The sequence below is a fragment of the Capra hircus genome, chromosome 13 (assembly GCF_001704415.2).
Source record: "Capra hircus breed San Clemente chromosome 13, ASM170441v1, whole genome shotgun sequence".
Classification (NCBI taxonomy): domain Eukaryota; kingdom Metazoa; phylum Chordata; class Mammalia; order Artiodactyla; family Bovidae; genus Capra; species Capra hircus.
Window position 1 is genome coordinate 62,709,949 of NC_030820.1, and position 14,358 is coordinate 62,724,306.

Below are 14,358 nucleotides of genomic sequence, written 5' to 3' on the forward strand. Positions count from 1 at the left end.
ATGACGGTCGGTGTGGAATATTACACAGCCAGGAACAGGACGGGAAGGGGCTGCGCGTGCCCGCTGAGGGCGGGTCCCCACATCTTTACAGGGTCCAGTGAACTGCGGAAGCACAGGCGCGCCACCTGGTGGGCAAAACCCGCAAGCACCTTCCCCTGTGAGTGTATCTTCTGCAAAATGGGAGTGAAGGGAAGACATGATTGTTGTGGGGACTGACAGCGAGGACTTAAACTAGGGGTTGGCTCAGAAAAAGCCCACCTAAGGGTATGCTAAATAGATCCGTGTGGACAGTCTGCCAGTCAGTCACCCTCCACTCTCAAGCTCATCTCAGACTTCCCTCCCCCACCATGGGGACCCCTCTTCAATCTATCATCCCCCGCTGCAGCCAGAGGAAGCTTTTTAAAATATAAAAAGGGAGCATCACTCCTCTCTGACTCACCAGTTCTTTCCCTCTGAATAAAGCCCAAGACTGAATGTCTCTCCACTCTGGCCCTCAGCTCAGGGATCCAGCCACCCTGGTTTCTCTCGGGTCCTGGGCCCATATTGCCTTCTCCTGGTTGGTGTATTCTTCCTCTTCCTTCTCAGTTAATTTCTACTATCCCACAGCCTTAGGTCAGGCACCACCTTTTCCAGGAAGCTCTCCCTGATTTTCTCATTTATTTGAGTTTCCTCCAGCAGATTCTGAGAGCTCCACAAAGGGAGGAACACATGTCCCCAGAACCTGACACAGAATCAGCTGGTTGTAATTATCTGCTGCCTGTTTACAAATGTCCAGAAACATCTGGACGGAGAATAGCCAACTGATCAGGGTGGCCTCTCTGTGGCTGGAAAAAGGAATTCATTGCTTACTTTACTCGACCAGTTTTTTAATTAGGATTTAAAAAAGGTGATGAAACCGATCATTCTTGGGGCTGTGAGGCTCAAATAAAATGAAGCCAGGCAGGGACAGGGAAACGCAAAGTAGGGAATGGTCATCACACCAGCAACCTTGACCTCTCCCACCCACAGACCTGCTCCCAGTACAGAGTCCCCAAACAGGGCCCAAACACCATCAATATATTTATTAAAACCAAAGCAGAGGGAACAGAGCTGTTAGGAAGGCAAATCAAAGTGCAGATTGGAGGGTGGGGCAGAGCAAGAAGTAGGGTGGAGGGGGCACTTCAAACGCCACAGGAAGGGCCCCTGTGGTCTGGGCTGGGGGGGGAGGCCCTTCACCCCACCCCTCCCGCCCACCCTGTCAGTGAAGGTCCCCCACTCACCTCTCCCATCTCACATCCATCCTGGGGGCAGCTGGGGCCCTGCAGGGACCCCGTGGGGAGGGACCACCCCCTCAATCCACCCATGGCTGTCAGTCAGTCAGTCTGTGTCTCCCTCCCTCGCTTTCTGAATAAATAAACCACTCAGGCCTCAGCTCCTTCGGAGTGGGGCAAAGAACAGCTCAAGGACCCCTGCCCTCACTCGGGGGTAAGGGAGTTGCGGCACCAGTCCCACATCCCTCCTACCCTTTGCTGATGCCCCAAGCTTGCCAAAAAGGCCTTGATAAATAAATAACGCTCCATTAAAGCTTCAATCAGAAAAACCTTTAAGACGATAGAAGTGCTCTCGCTGTCCTGCCAACAAGCAGGCCAAGGCCTCACCACCTGGCCTGGTCAGCACACAGGATTCTGGGGGCAGGTGGCCACCCTGGGCCTCGTGGGGCCCCTGGAGCAAGAAGACCAAAAGTGCAGTTAAGAGCCCCCACCACGCGCACACATGGACTCATGCACACACACGTGGACACACTGGGGCGTGTTTTCAGTGCACGCACAGATGTGTTCACCTTCATTCCCCGGGACATGCACACACACATGCTCACACACCACTCACCCCGTGGACACACACGTCGGGGCTTGGGTGCATGCACAAACACCACAAACAGAATTCTTCCCTTCCTGGCTTGCTCAGCCTCCTGGCAGGAGCCAGGCTCCAGAGCTAGAAGCCTCTGGAGGTAGGAGAGAGGGGCATAAATTAAATGTTTCCAATTAGGCTAGGACGGCCAGGGGCAGGGGGCTCCAGGGCTGCAGAGACGGGGTGGGCATCTCAGGAGGCCCTGGTCCCCCTGAGCCCCGTCAGAAATCCAGGGGAGTGAGGTCCCCAAAGTCACAGTCGAAGAGGTCTCTGATGCCCTCACCCTCCTCAAGGCCAAAGTGGTAGTCGAGGGCCTCGTGGGGGGGCGACAGGCTGATGAACTCCTCGGGGAGGAGGCCGGAGAAGTCCTCCTTCACGTGCTCCAGGAGTGAGTCGGCCGCCACGAGTGGGGACAGGCGGTCCTCGTCCACGGGGGCCCGCAGGCCACCCATCCGGGAAAGCAGAGGCTCTGGGGAGATGCAGGAGCATCACAGCCGGGGATACCCCCGGCAGGGAGGGGCTGGCACACCTGCCCACCCACCTGGGGGAGGGGCCGGGCCCACCCTGCCCACCCAGCCTTCACCAACCTTGCTCCAGGCTGAGCAGGGACTGACTGGGATCCGTGGCAGGGGATGAGGGAGGTGACGATGGTGGTGGTGGCACCGCGGTGGCAAGGTCAGCTGCCCTGTCCTCCTCCCCCGAAGCTGCCCCCTGGGACGGGGTCTTTCCAGGGCTGGTTCCGCCCACACTCTCCTCAGGACACAGGAAAACGTCGATGGGGCCTTGTTTGCTCTTAAGGGAGATCTGAAAGTTCTGGGTGGAGGTAGCAGGCAGGGTAAACTGAGGCTCAGCTGGACTACCAGCCCAGCCCAGTCCATCCTGGTCCCGTCTAGACTCCCAGGTCTCACCTCCGAGGAGTCCACGGCTTGGAGCTGGGTCTCGGGGGGGGCCTTGATCACCATGACCATCTGCTCTGCAGGGTCTGCAATGCTACGAAGGTCCTGGCAGGTCACATAGGCCAGGGTTGGTGGAGTCAAGGACCACATGATCTTTGGCCTTTGGGGGCCACCCACCCAGACAGCTCAGAAGGCAGAGCCCATCCCTGCCTGGTCACTCCTGTCCTCTGCATCACCCACTCCAAGGCCTGGCACATGGTTGGGGGTCAAGCAGATCTCATGCCCTTGAGCCTGCTTCTACATCTATACAATGAGATCACTCTACCTATTGAATCTCAAGGTAATGACAGCTGCCTATAATCATTTCATAAAAATTACTTAAATCCAGGCATAGTCCTAAGAATTTATTCTGACCCATGACCTTGATGTCAATTTGTGTGTGTGTGTGTGTGTGTGTTAAATTGCTCAGTCATGTCTGACTCTATGACCTCATGGACTATAGCCCACCAGGCTCCTCTGTCCATGGAATTCTCCAGGCAAGAATACTGGAATGGGTTGCCATTCTCTTTTCCAGGGAATCCTCCTGACCCAGGGATCAAACCCGGGTCTCCCACACTGCAGGCAGATTCTTCACCGTCTGAGCCATTATCTCCAAAATGTATAAACATAACTTCTTTCAAAATAAAGTTTCTATTTTTGCAAATAAAAGCAACTCTAACCTTGAAGCTACAACCAGGTATTAAATCCCTGTATTAGATAAATGTTATCCCTGTGTTAAATAAATCAGTTATTACTGATACTAGCTTTTCTGGTTTTAATCCTAAAAGCTTTGAAGTAGGATTGTTTTTCCCCTTTTCAAGAGGAAGCTGAGACTCAGAGAGGTTAAGTAACTTGTCCAGTGTCACACTGGGAGCGAATGCTGAGCCAGGACCGGTATCCAAAGCCAGAACTCTCTCCTGAATCCAGGGCCCAAGGTAAGGCCCTCCACTCCCACTTAGATGGGGCCCTGGTGACCCTCCAGGCAGTTCAAGGATATCGCTGGCTGTCAGCATCCTCGGAGAGCAGACGCAGCTGGGTGCTGCAGATGTGGAGCAGGTGATCCAGCTGCTGCTCGCTCTCCTGCAGTTGCTGGAGGTCCTGGGTCAATCCTTCAAGCCGCCCGCCGATCCCCACCGTTGCATGGTTGCCTCTGCCAGGAGGCAACGGGAGGGGTCAGCAGCTCCCAGCCCCTCTTCCCTGGAGCTGTGACCCTCAGCAACCAGTCTGCTGCTGCCCCCTGCCCCTCACGGCCCGGCTCTTCAGCCAAGCTTCCAAGGCAGACTGGCTGGGTTCAGAGTTGGGCCTGAATGTCTGTGAACACTGGCCCTTGTAGGGGGCTGGATAAGTACACGAGGGCAGACATGCCGTGGAACACTCTGTAGTTGTGTAAAAAGACATGGATGCATTAGATGCAAAAATGGAAGCATCTGTAAGACATATCAAGTGAAAAGAAAATAAATAAATAAATCGATGTAGAATGGAATATTTACCCAAAACTGAAAACACAAATGTGTCAGAGTGGAGTAAGATGACCGGGGAAAGAGGCGAAAACGGGGGGAAAAAAAAACTAAGAATTAACCAGAATAAAACAGCTGTGTTAGCCAAGCTCATCAACGGCAACAGAAGCCAGAACAGTGATCACCTGGGTGGTATGAGGAAGGGACAGTGTCTGGGAAGGGGCACAGGGGAAGTTTCTGGGCTGCTGGAAATGTTCCTTATCCTTATCCAGATGGTGGTTACCCAGGTGAAGAAATGGAAAGTTGCGCTGAGCTAGATAGGTAAGATTTGTGTTCTTTCCTGCATCCATCACCTCACGGAAGCCAGCTCTTCTCTCTAAACCTCGGTTTGCCCAGCTGTTAAGATGGGGAAGCGGGCAGCCGCAGCAGGTATGGCTCTCAGCTCCTCTGGCCCAGCCCACCCCAGGCCTCCGCCTACCCTCCTGTCCGGCTGGTACCTACAGCCACTGGATGTGGTTCTTGGACTTCTTGGCGATGAGCTGGATGCCCTCCAGGACGTTGGTGATGTCGTAGATGCGCCGTTTCTGCACCTTCAGCACTTCAGCCGCCCAGTTCAGGTCGACCACCCCATCGGCCGAGCGGCTCAGTAACTCCAAGAAGCGTTTCGTGGTCAGGTTCAACGATGTTTCATAGCGTGACTTCTCCCCTGGGGACTTCACACCTGGAGGCCAGGCAGGACAAGGTCCCTGAGCACCAACCCCAGCCACACTGGGCTCCCTGACAACGGCAAGGCAGCAGGATGGCAGGGTGGGGTGGGAGGGGGCAGATGGTTCCTTCCCTTTGGTGAGGGCCAAGCAGGGAAGCCCCATGACTGCTGCCTGCCAACCACAGCATTACTCTTCCTGCTGGGGAACTTCCCACCCCCTAGGGCTTGGGGAAGCCATGCCAGGCGGCCACTCCAGCTGCCCCTTGGGGCCCCCCGAGGCCTGGATCAGACCCAGGCCTGACAGACCAGAGCTTACTCTGCAAGCATGCCTGTCTGTCCACGTCCCCTCAATGTGGGTCTGGCCAGGGGGCCTGCCCGAGCCCAAGCCCTGGGGCTACCTTTTCCTGGGTGGCGGCCTCTGCCCCGAGCTGGCCCGCTGCTCTCGGCCAGGTATTGATGGTCAGTTTCCAGGTTCAGCCTCCGCTTCACCTATGGCAAAAACAATGGGAGGATGCCCAGTAACCAGGAGAGTGGGGCCACAAGAGACCTGGCTGAGGACGGGGGGTGCTCCTGGGCCGCCCCCTGCTCGACCGGGATGCCCAAGAGTGTGAGTGAGGGGGCGTCCCAGGCAGCATGATCCTACCCCACAGGACAGAACACTCAACTGGAAGGCAGAAGTTCAAGCCCCAGTTCCGCTACTACCTCCCTGGGGGACCTGTGGTAGTCTGCAAATTTTTTTGCTTCTCCTCTTTTCAACAGATGGAGCCTAATGTTCCCTTAAGTACGGGCCCGATCCGGTAACTCGCTTCTAATGAACAGAATGTAGTGGAAGTGACAGTATGTCACGTCCGAGACAGGGTCACACAGGTCCTGTAGCTTCCTCCTTGTCCTTTATTTGATCTGTCCCTCGTGGCTGGAGCTAGCGGCCATGTCACGTAGGCACTCAGGTAGCCCTAAGGAGGCCCAAGTGGCAAGAAACTAAAGCCCTGCCCCCAACAGCAACACGGGCAGGCTTAGAAACACATCCTCCTGGTCATGCCTTCTGATGACTGCAGCCGGGCCAACATTTTGGCACTAACCTCAGAAGAGGTCCTCAGCCAGAAGCACCCAGCCAAGTCACCACTAAATTTCCCACCCTCAGAAACCATATAACAAATGTCTGATGTCTTAAGCCGTTGGGATACTGATCTCCTAAGGGGGTAACTACCTCTCTCTGGTTTCTGATTTGTCTGTGAATACGGCAGCACAATCATGGCCCATTTTACAGGTAGGACAACCGAAGCCCAGAAAGACTCAAGGTGATACAAGCAGGAAGTGCCAGAGCCAGGATTCCCGCACGAGGATGGGGACTGCCCTGGGGATGTCACAGGCATCTCCCTCATATTCTGACCCAAACCAGCTATACCTGCCCCTCCGCCACCCACAGGGTTTCCTGAGCTAGAACCTGGTTCAGGCCCACCCACTGCCCTCATCGCATCTAGCTGCCAAAAATCCCATCACCACAGCCACTGGCACCTCCTATCTGGACCACCCAGCTGTCTTCCCACTGGTCTCCCTGCCTCCATCTGTCCCCTCCACCTTAGTATCCTCATCTGCCACCACTTTTCCCACAGGAACTTCTGCTGAGCTTCTGAGTTTCTTCACAGACCTGCACCTCCAAGCCCTAGCCCATGCTGGTCCCTCCCTGGCTGGCCCTCGCCTCCCTCCCTCCCAGTTCACACCAACGCTTCCCCCTCCAGAGAGGCACCTTACTCATCACCTCAGTCTTTTCAATCAATCGCGCAATAGAAACTGAGCCTCATCTCCCTCAGGACGGCTGCAAACCCAACCCTTTCCCACATGGTCTCTCGCCACAAACTTCTGCAAGTGTGTTTGTCTCACCCAGAGGCCAGGGAGCCCCTCAGAGGCGGGCACTGAGTCTGAATAATCCCTGCACATAAGGTCTGGGCATCAGCACGTTTGCTGAATGAATCACCCCACATGCTGCCGGACTCAGATACTCTCACACAGGCACTCGTGGATCTCCTCAGGCGCCTGCCAATATCAGAGCTAATGCATGCTGAGTGCTTCCTGTGTCCTGAGCACTGCTAGGTAACTGCTTCACCTGCGTGTGATCACCGACAACCTCCAGCCGCCTTGCAGCAGGGGTTCTGATGACTTCCACTTCCTGAGGAGTCTGCACCTCGCAGAGGTCACACAGTGAGGTGGAGTCAGGATTCGAACCTTAGTGGGCTGGGCAGAGGCTCATCCGGAAGCCAGGCTCCCGCAAGCCAAACCACAATGTACCCGCTCTCCAGCCTCGCCCCAGAGCTCTGAACTCTTGCATGTTCCAGCCAACCGCACCCTTTGCCTCCTTCCTGTCCTCTCAAAAGGGTGCCCAAGCTGAAGGTGGATCCATGCCACACTCAGAGATGCAGGCACAGGGACCCAAAAAGCAGGGATGAAAGAAATCTGGATGACTCAAATACCTATCCATGGGAGAGGCCACAAAAACTGGTTCATCCAGCCCTTGGAATACCACACTGCTGTCAAGAAGGATGGGGGCAGGTTGATACAAAACTCCCAAAGACATATTGACAAGAAAAACATGGTTAAGAAGCAATGCGTTTATGTATCCCTTTTCGGGATCAAAAAGCTCATGAAACCATTTTCTCTGCTTCAGTTTGTATTATTATAGAATCCATTTCAAGAGTAACCTTGGTATCAGGGCGAGGACCATGAGGAATTGCTGCCTTGTCTCTAAAGTGGGGATACATCATGTGCTATTGGAACACAGGAAGAGAAAAAAGAAAAAATGGATGGGGCTGGGGATCTTGTCCCCCTCAACTTTCGCATCTCTTCCATAGTAAATATGCATTATATCCAGTTTGTTTTTTAAGAGCCATGACAACAGGGGAGATGTGGACCGGAAGAGCCAGGAGGAATGGTTGAATTGCACAGAGCCTTGTAGGCAGGAGGTACTCAATGAATGCTCACTTGTGCAGAAGCTGAGCCTGTAGCTTGTTTCAAGGACTGCCCCCAAACAAATGCTAGTGCAGAGGGTGAGTGGAGGCCACAGCTCAGATAGCCAGTGGCTACTCACAGGTACAATGTTAGGGGGTGTTGCACAGCAAAAGCTGGGCCCATGTTTCTGAACTACAACAGCAAGGTGGTACCGGGCCCTACTGCTCACGGCAGAAAACACGTACTAGCCCTTAAGTACTGTGACGGCAGAGGCTCTTTACGTGCCTGTGCCTAGAACCTCAGAGGCACTCACTAACAACTGCTGAATGAATGGAATGCTCAGACCCACTGAGGCTGCCCCTGACACCCCGGGTGTGGAGCAGAGGGCAAACTTCCTGATCCCAGTCCCTGGCTGTCCCTCTAAGCCTGAAGCTCCATTGCCCAAGGGCAGGACCTGGGCCTAAGCACCTGTCCATCAGCTAAATGGAGGCTACTCGATCAGGCTCCAAGCTGGTACCTGCAGGGACAGGTTGCTGGGGTATAGGAGACCAATCAGGGGACCCACCCTGTGCAACTTCCCTCCCTCTCATTTATTTGGAGGAAGGGACCCTGGGCTTCCTTCAATCTCTATTAGCATCTCCAGGAAGTAAGGCATGCCAGCAGTTAACCACTCAGGAAATCTGGTCTGGTCCCACCACTCATGAGCTGACTCACCAGGGAAGGTTCTAACATCTCTAAGCCTCAGCTTCCCTATCTGTAAAACGGGAAAGTTGTTGACAGGGTTAAATGAGTTAATTGGGTAAAGTGCTTGGCACATGGCCTAACTCACAAAACAGTCTCAAAACAATGGTGCCTCCTATTGTTATTATTAGCATCTCAGTGATTCCGGAAGGAAGGATGTACTGGGCAGGGGGCCAAAGGGGTCGGGGGAACCTTGTTGGGATGTCTCAGGGACCAGCTGCTACCCAGGCCTCCGTCAGCAGTTGGGCTTCCACCTCCTTGCCCTGGGCCCTGCCTCCCTGCCTCAACTTGCTCAGCCAACTGTGCTGAGACCCCATCCTGCCTGCCCATCCATGCCCTAACTTTACCCACAAGCTGCACCAGTCAAACTGGTCTCCACGCCCTGTCCTGCAGCCCACAGGACCAAGCTCTAGGCCTCCGCCCCCTCCTTCCCCCCACCTCCTAATTCAGACACCTCTCTGGGCCCCCTAGTCTCAACTGTCTTTAGCCTCTCGCTGTGCAGGGAGCACTTTATCAAGGGATATCCCTGAGGCATTTACTCTCTCCTGGCACTGCGGGCCTCCTCTCCAGCTCCCAGAGGCCTAGCCCACCCAGGACTTCCACTGGGGCCCAGGGGTCTGCCTGCCTGATTAATGAGGTTCCATGGCAACCAGGGCCTGGGAGGGTGGAGGGTGGCAGATGGAAGGACAGGCAGAGGGAGGGGATCAGCAGCTGGCCCAGTTACCCCCGCCCCTGCAGAGAAGGCCTCCCAGCCAGGCAGCCTATTCCCAGAGGCCCGGAGGGCCAGGCCTGCACCTGGCAGTCCCAGAGGCAGGAAGGAGGGTCTCCTCAATGGCTCTTCTACGGACTGGTCCCAGAACACCCCACTTTGACCTCCCCAAGCAGCCATGCCCACCACCCAGCCACAAGTTCTGGTCTGAAGCCAGCAGGCCTCAGTTTAAATCCCACTTGCAGCCTTGTGACCAGGGGGCAAGCCACTTCCCCTCTCTGGGCACAGTTCAGATGGGCACAGTGACAACACCGAGCTCACAGCATGGATGTGAGTTTTAGCTGCCTTGAAGTCAGCCAAAGGCCTGGCATGCAGTCAGCGACAGCTGAATACACGTGGACCATTATTATCATTGAGTCTGCTCCGGCGAGGAAGCTGAGGCCCACAGCACAGAGCAGCAAACAAGGACTGGCCCGAGGTCACCCCGCACCCCAGGGCGGAGCCCCGAGGCCCAACCCAGGCTCGGCACCGCCCAGCCTGGACGCCTCAGCCCACCCTCCCCCGCCCCCGCTGCCGCCGGGCCAAACATTGCGCCCCGCCCGGGTCTGCGCAGGGGTCCAAGGCAGCGCACTCAGCCCAGTGTCCCTGATGTCCGTACCGGCGGGCGGCCGAGCGCGGGGCGCGGCGCGCTGGGTGTGGGCCGGGGCGCCTGCGGCGTGGCGAAGAGCAGCAGGTCAGGGTCCCGGGGGCCGGCGGCCGGTGCGGCGGGGCCGGCGGGGGCCGGCGGGGCGCTGGCGTCCTGCGCGGTGGAGATGATGACGATCTGCGAGGAGTCGAGCAGCCGCAGCGCGCCGGCCCCGAGCAAGGCCTCCAGCGCCGGCGCGCAAGGGCCGCCCGCGGGGGCCCCGGCCACGGCCATGGCGCTCACGGCCCGCGCGGCCCGGGTGGCAGTCGGCGGCGGCGGCGCGGGCCCATGGCGGCAGGCCGAGGCGAGGGCTAGATCCCGCTCCGGATCCCGCTCCGCCCCCGGCCGCCGCTGCCTGCAAAGTCCCGGCCACTTTTACGCGCCAAATCTTTTTTGCCGCGAAAGAGCCACGAGCCGCCGAGCGCTACCACCATTGGCTGCCCGGACTGTGACGGAGGCGACGGCGACGTCACCCATTGGCTGCAGCGCGCCGGTCCGGCGGCGGAGGGTGGGACGGGGCGGCGGCGCGAGGCAGCACGACCAATCGGGGGTCGGGGCGCGCGCAGGCTTTGTCGGGGCGGTGCCAGGCGCGTTCGCACTCCCCGCCCTCAGAGGGGACGGCCCCTGTCCGAGGAGTGGTGGCCCCACCCCCTCCCCGACGCACCCCCATCTGGCCGATGCCTGTAAGTTGAGGACAGAATGTCCATTAAGCATATCTCAACGTCAGCAGACCCCACGTGACCCCGATAACTCTCACCTGTGGCCCCGACACCCTCGGCCAGATCTCTAGAAACTGCCCCTCCTCTCTTCTCGTTCTCAGGCCCACCTCCAAGCTCCGGCCACTTCTCCCTCAACTTCCGTCACACTTTCAAATCGTGTGCCCACCCTATTCCTCTCACCCAGAGCCCAAGCAGAAGGGAGCTGTCAGAAAACGGGGAGGGATATCTGGCCCAATACAGCTCTGGGCTTTTCTACAAGCCCTCCTATAGCTGGAAACTCCAGTACCCTATTCACAACTTCTGCGTGAACTGATTCACTCGTTCAACAAACGTTTTGAGAGCCGGCTCTAAGCCCCATTCTTGACTCCTGGCCCTAAGGAACTCACAGGTTAGTGAAAAAGGGAAGAAAGAAACAGGTACAAGCATTTACAACATGATGTGGAATTTTCACTATTAATTCCATGTTAGATCTCACAAAGGGAGGAGGTGAGTATGCTGAGCATGAAAATGCATTTAATCCGGAGGCCCTGGGACCTCTCCATCAGCCATTTCTCATTGCTCAGATCAGCTGATTTGAGCAGTACTGTCCTCTCCTCTATGCCAGGCTCTGTGCCAGCACTAAGGGCAGAGATGCAAAAGGCTTGATGATTTCTATGAACTTGCCTGCCATCTGGTGGGGACTGACCCATCAGGGGGAAAAAAAAACACTAAGACGCAGTCAAGAATGAGATCCCTAGGCCCCATATAAATATCACTTCTTCCAGGGAACACTCAAGTATTGAAGTTACTCGCTTCCTCCATTGTCCACCCCCACCTCTGTTCCAGCACTGAGCGGGCACACTGGATCTCTTTATCTGCCTTCCTTATCAGACTGGGAGCTCCAATAGGGCCTCTTCCCAGCACTGGCCTGGTCCACAGTAGGTGCTGAGAAGGACTGTAAAAAGAAACAGGCTCACACTGGAGGCTACCTGGAATGTCCCGGGTCTCAGAATCACCTGGGTGCTTGTTAACTATGGGTCCACCCCATCCCTGCCAATTTAGAATCTAAGCGCCCAGGAATCATTTTCACAAGCAAACCCCTACTCTCATGCCAGGTGATTTTTATGTACGTTCACATTGGAAAACAAATCAGTGTACTTGTATAACCAAAATGCGTGGGGCAGCCTCAAATTATAGCACCTTGCAGACACTTAATAGCCTCAGTTTCCTCATCTGTAAAATGGGCTCACTGCCATTCCCCCACCTCACCTTCCAGGGTTGCCATGTGGATGAAAAGTATAAGGGATCTGAAAGTGTTTCAAAAACTATTAAGATGGGGTGGTTTAGGAACACAACAGGAGTTTCCTAAGCAGTTTGTGAAATTACTCATCACAAATCCCAGACTATATGAGCACTAGAAGGGACCAGAGAGACTAAATAAGCTTCTTATAGTACAGAAGGGAAAACTGAAGCCTATTCAGGAGTGAACCAGCCAGTGACACAATCTGGCAGGCAATGGATTTCCAGCCCCAGGGTTGGCCTGTCCCCCTCCTCCCTCCCCAGTTCAAGAAGCTCCCACTAGAATGGTAGGTCTCATTCTAAATAGCCAAGCCAGATCCTGACAAGAGGGTAAGAGAAGCCAGCAGCATTCCCACTTCAGAGGGAATTTCCTTCCTTCACACATTCCCAAAGGGGCTCAACAACAGTAGCATTCATTCTGTGAAGCCCTTTCATGTCCAACAGTCATTCAGCAAACATTTATCAGGCACCTATTATATACCAAGCACTGTGCTGGTTCCTGGTGAAGGAAGACAGATACCATTATTATTGTCCCGTTTAGGATGAGGAAACTGAGACCTAAAGGGCATGAGCTTACCTAGCCAATGAAAAAGCTTATTATTCAGACTTGATAAGACCAAAGCCTGGGGATTTTCAACGCCCTGCCCTCCCTAAATTATTCCAGTACACAATCTCCTAGGTCAAAGGAGGTACCCTCCTTCCCACAAGCTCTCCTGTCCTGTAGCAAAAAGGAGTGAAGAGCAGAATTCCCAGCGTGAACTCAGAGATAAGGTCCTTCTGCATCTATTAATACCCACTTGAAAGCAGCAAAGGCTTTCTAAGATAGAGCCTCTAAGCCCCAAGCCCGAGGTATCCTGATAAGCCTGTTCTCTACAGTTCTCGGGCTTCAAAATAAAAATCCACAATTACTGGGTAGCCATTTCCACTGATGATCTCCTTTCGACCTGATAAATAAGTGAAGCTCATTTATCTACATGGCGCAGGAAGGAGGCTCAGAGAGGGGCACTCGCTGCTCAAGGTCACACAGCAGAATAGAAGTCTACTACTGTAAAATCCAGGGCCTGCCCTTCAAGTACAACCCCCTCTGTAAATACCCCAGGGTCAGCCTCAGGGCTGTTAAGAGTACAATGTGTGGTTTCCAAAAGGTATTATGTGGATAGTGGCTTAATTAACAGGGGCTCACTGTCCATCTCCACCTTCCTTAAGTCCTAACTCAAGAGGCGTCCAAAGGGGTGGAAGCTCCTGGAGCCACTGTCCTTTGCCTGAAGATCTCTTTCCAAGAGGCAGGCTGGTGGAGGAGTGATAGCATGGGCTTCTATCCGAGTCTGCGACCTTGGACAAGTCAATTCACTTCCCCTGAGCCTCACTCATTCAATCCACTCCCCATTCTCCATTCAATATTTACTGAGCCCCTGCTATGTATCCAACATTGTGCCAGGTGCTTGGGGGACAGCTGAAAGCAAAACACTCATCTCTGACTCCTGGAGCTCACCCTCCAATGGGAGAGTCAGATTTCTATGTATCTGCACAATATGCTCATTAAGAAGTTTGACAGGCAACACAAATAGTTCAAAGCTATTTATTCCGCATACACCAACTCCCCTAAACGTACATTCATAGCTTAAAAAAAAAATCTCCAAACATGAACATCCCATTATTACAAGGAATACATAATTGGGAGAAATGATCCTGTGGGGACTTCATTTTATTAAGAGGCACAGAGACATCCATTGTTGAGTTCTGGCAGAAGGAGGTGGGGAGTTTTATGTCTGCAACATTACATTCATCTTGAATGATCCCTTGTCACTACGCTGAATGGTTTGACTGACGGTTTTCTGTCTCTGGAGACGTTCTGTCATGGTGCCAGTCCTGGCTGTGTCTGAACACAGGCCTCTCACCCATTCGGGAGGCTGTCTCACATATGAGTAAGCCCTGGGAGTCGGGCAGACCCCCACTGTGTGGCTTGGCCAGATGGGTAAGTGATTTACCCCCCTGAGGAGCTCTGATTGCCTCCTTCGTAGACCAAGGGGCAAGGGTTCCTCAACAGAATGGGTGTCAGGGTTCAGTGAGAAAACAAGACAAGCGGAGTTTGCAAACTGGCCCGCAGGCCGGATTTAATTTGCTCAGGGTATTCTTCCCCTGAATTATGAATTTGTTTTTAAAACAAGTTTTAAATTGGGACATGCTATAGAAAAACTTAAATATTTGGGTCTTTAAAAAATTTTGGCCATGTTGCACGGTTTGCAGGATCTTAATTCCCTGACCCCTGGAACCCTAACCATTCGATTGCAAGGGAAC

The 14,358-nt window shown here is 54.5% G+C and overlaps 1 protein-coding gene across 1 annotated transcript; it reads right to left on the reverse strand.

Annotated features, from left to right (window-relative positions):
* Window positions 1,042–10,567, reverse strand: E2F1 (E2F transcription factor 1). The gene is made up of 7 exons (XM_018057728.1): window positions 10,037–10,567; window positions 5,384–5,474; window positions 4,781–5,000; window positions 3,820–3,972; window positions 2,796–2,910; window positions 2,475–2,700; window positions 1,042–2,356 (listed from the first exon to the last, which is right to left on the reverse strand). Exons 1-7 carry the CDS (start codon window positions 10,295–10,297, stop codon window positions 2,109–2,111), a joined length of 1,314 nt encoding a protein of 437 aa, XP_017913217.1. The 5' UTR covers window positions 10,298–10,567; the 3' UTR covers window positions 1,042–2,108.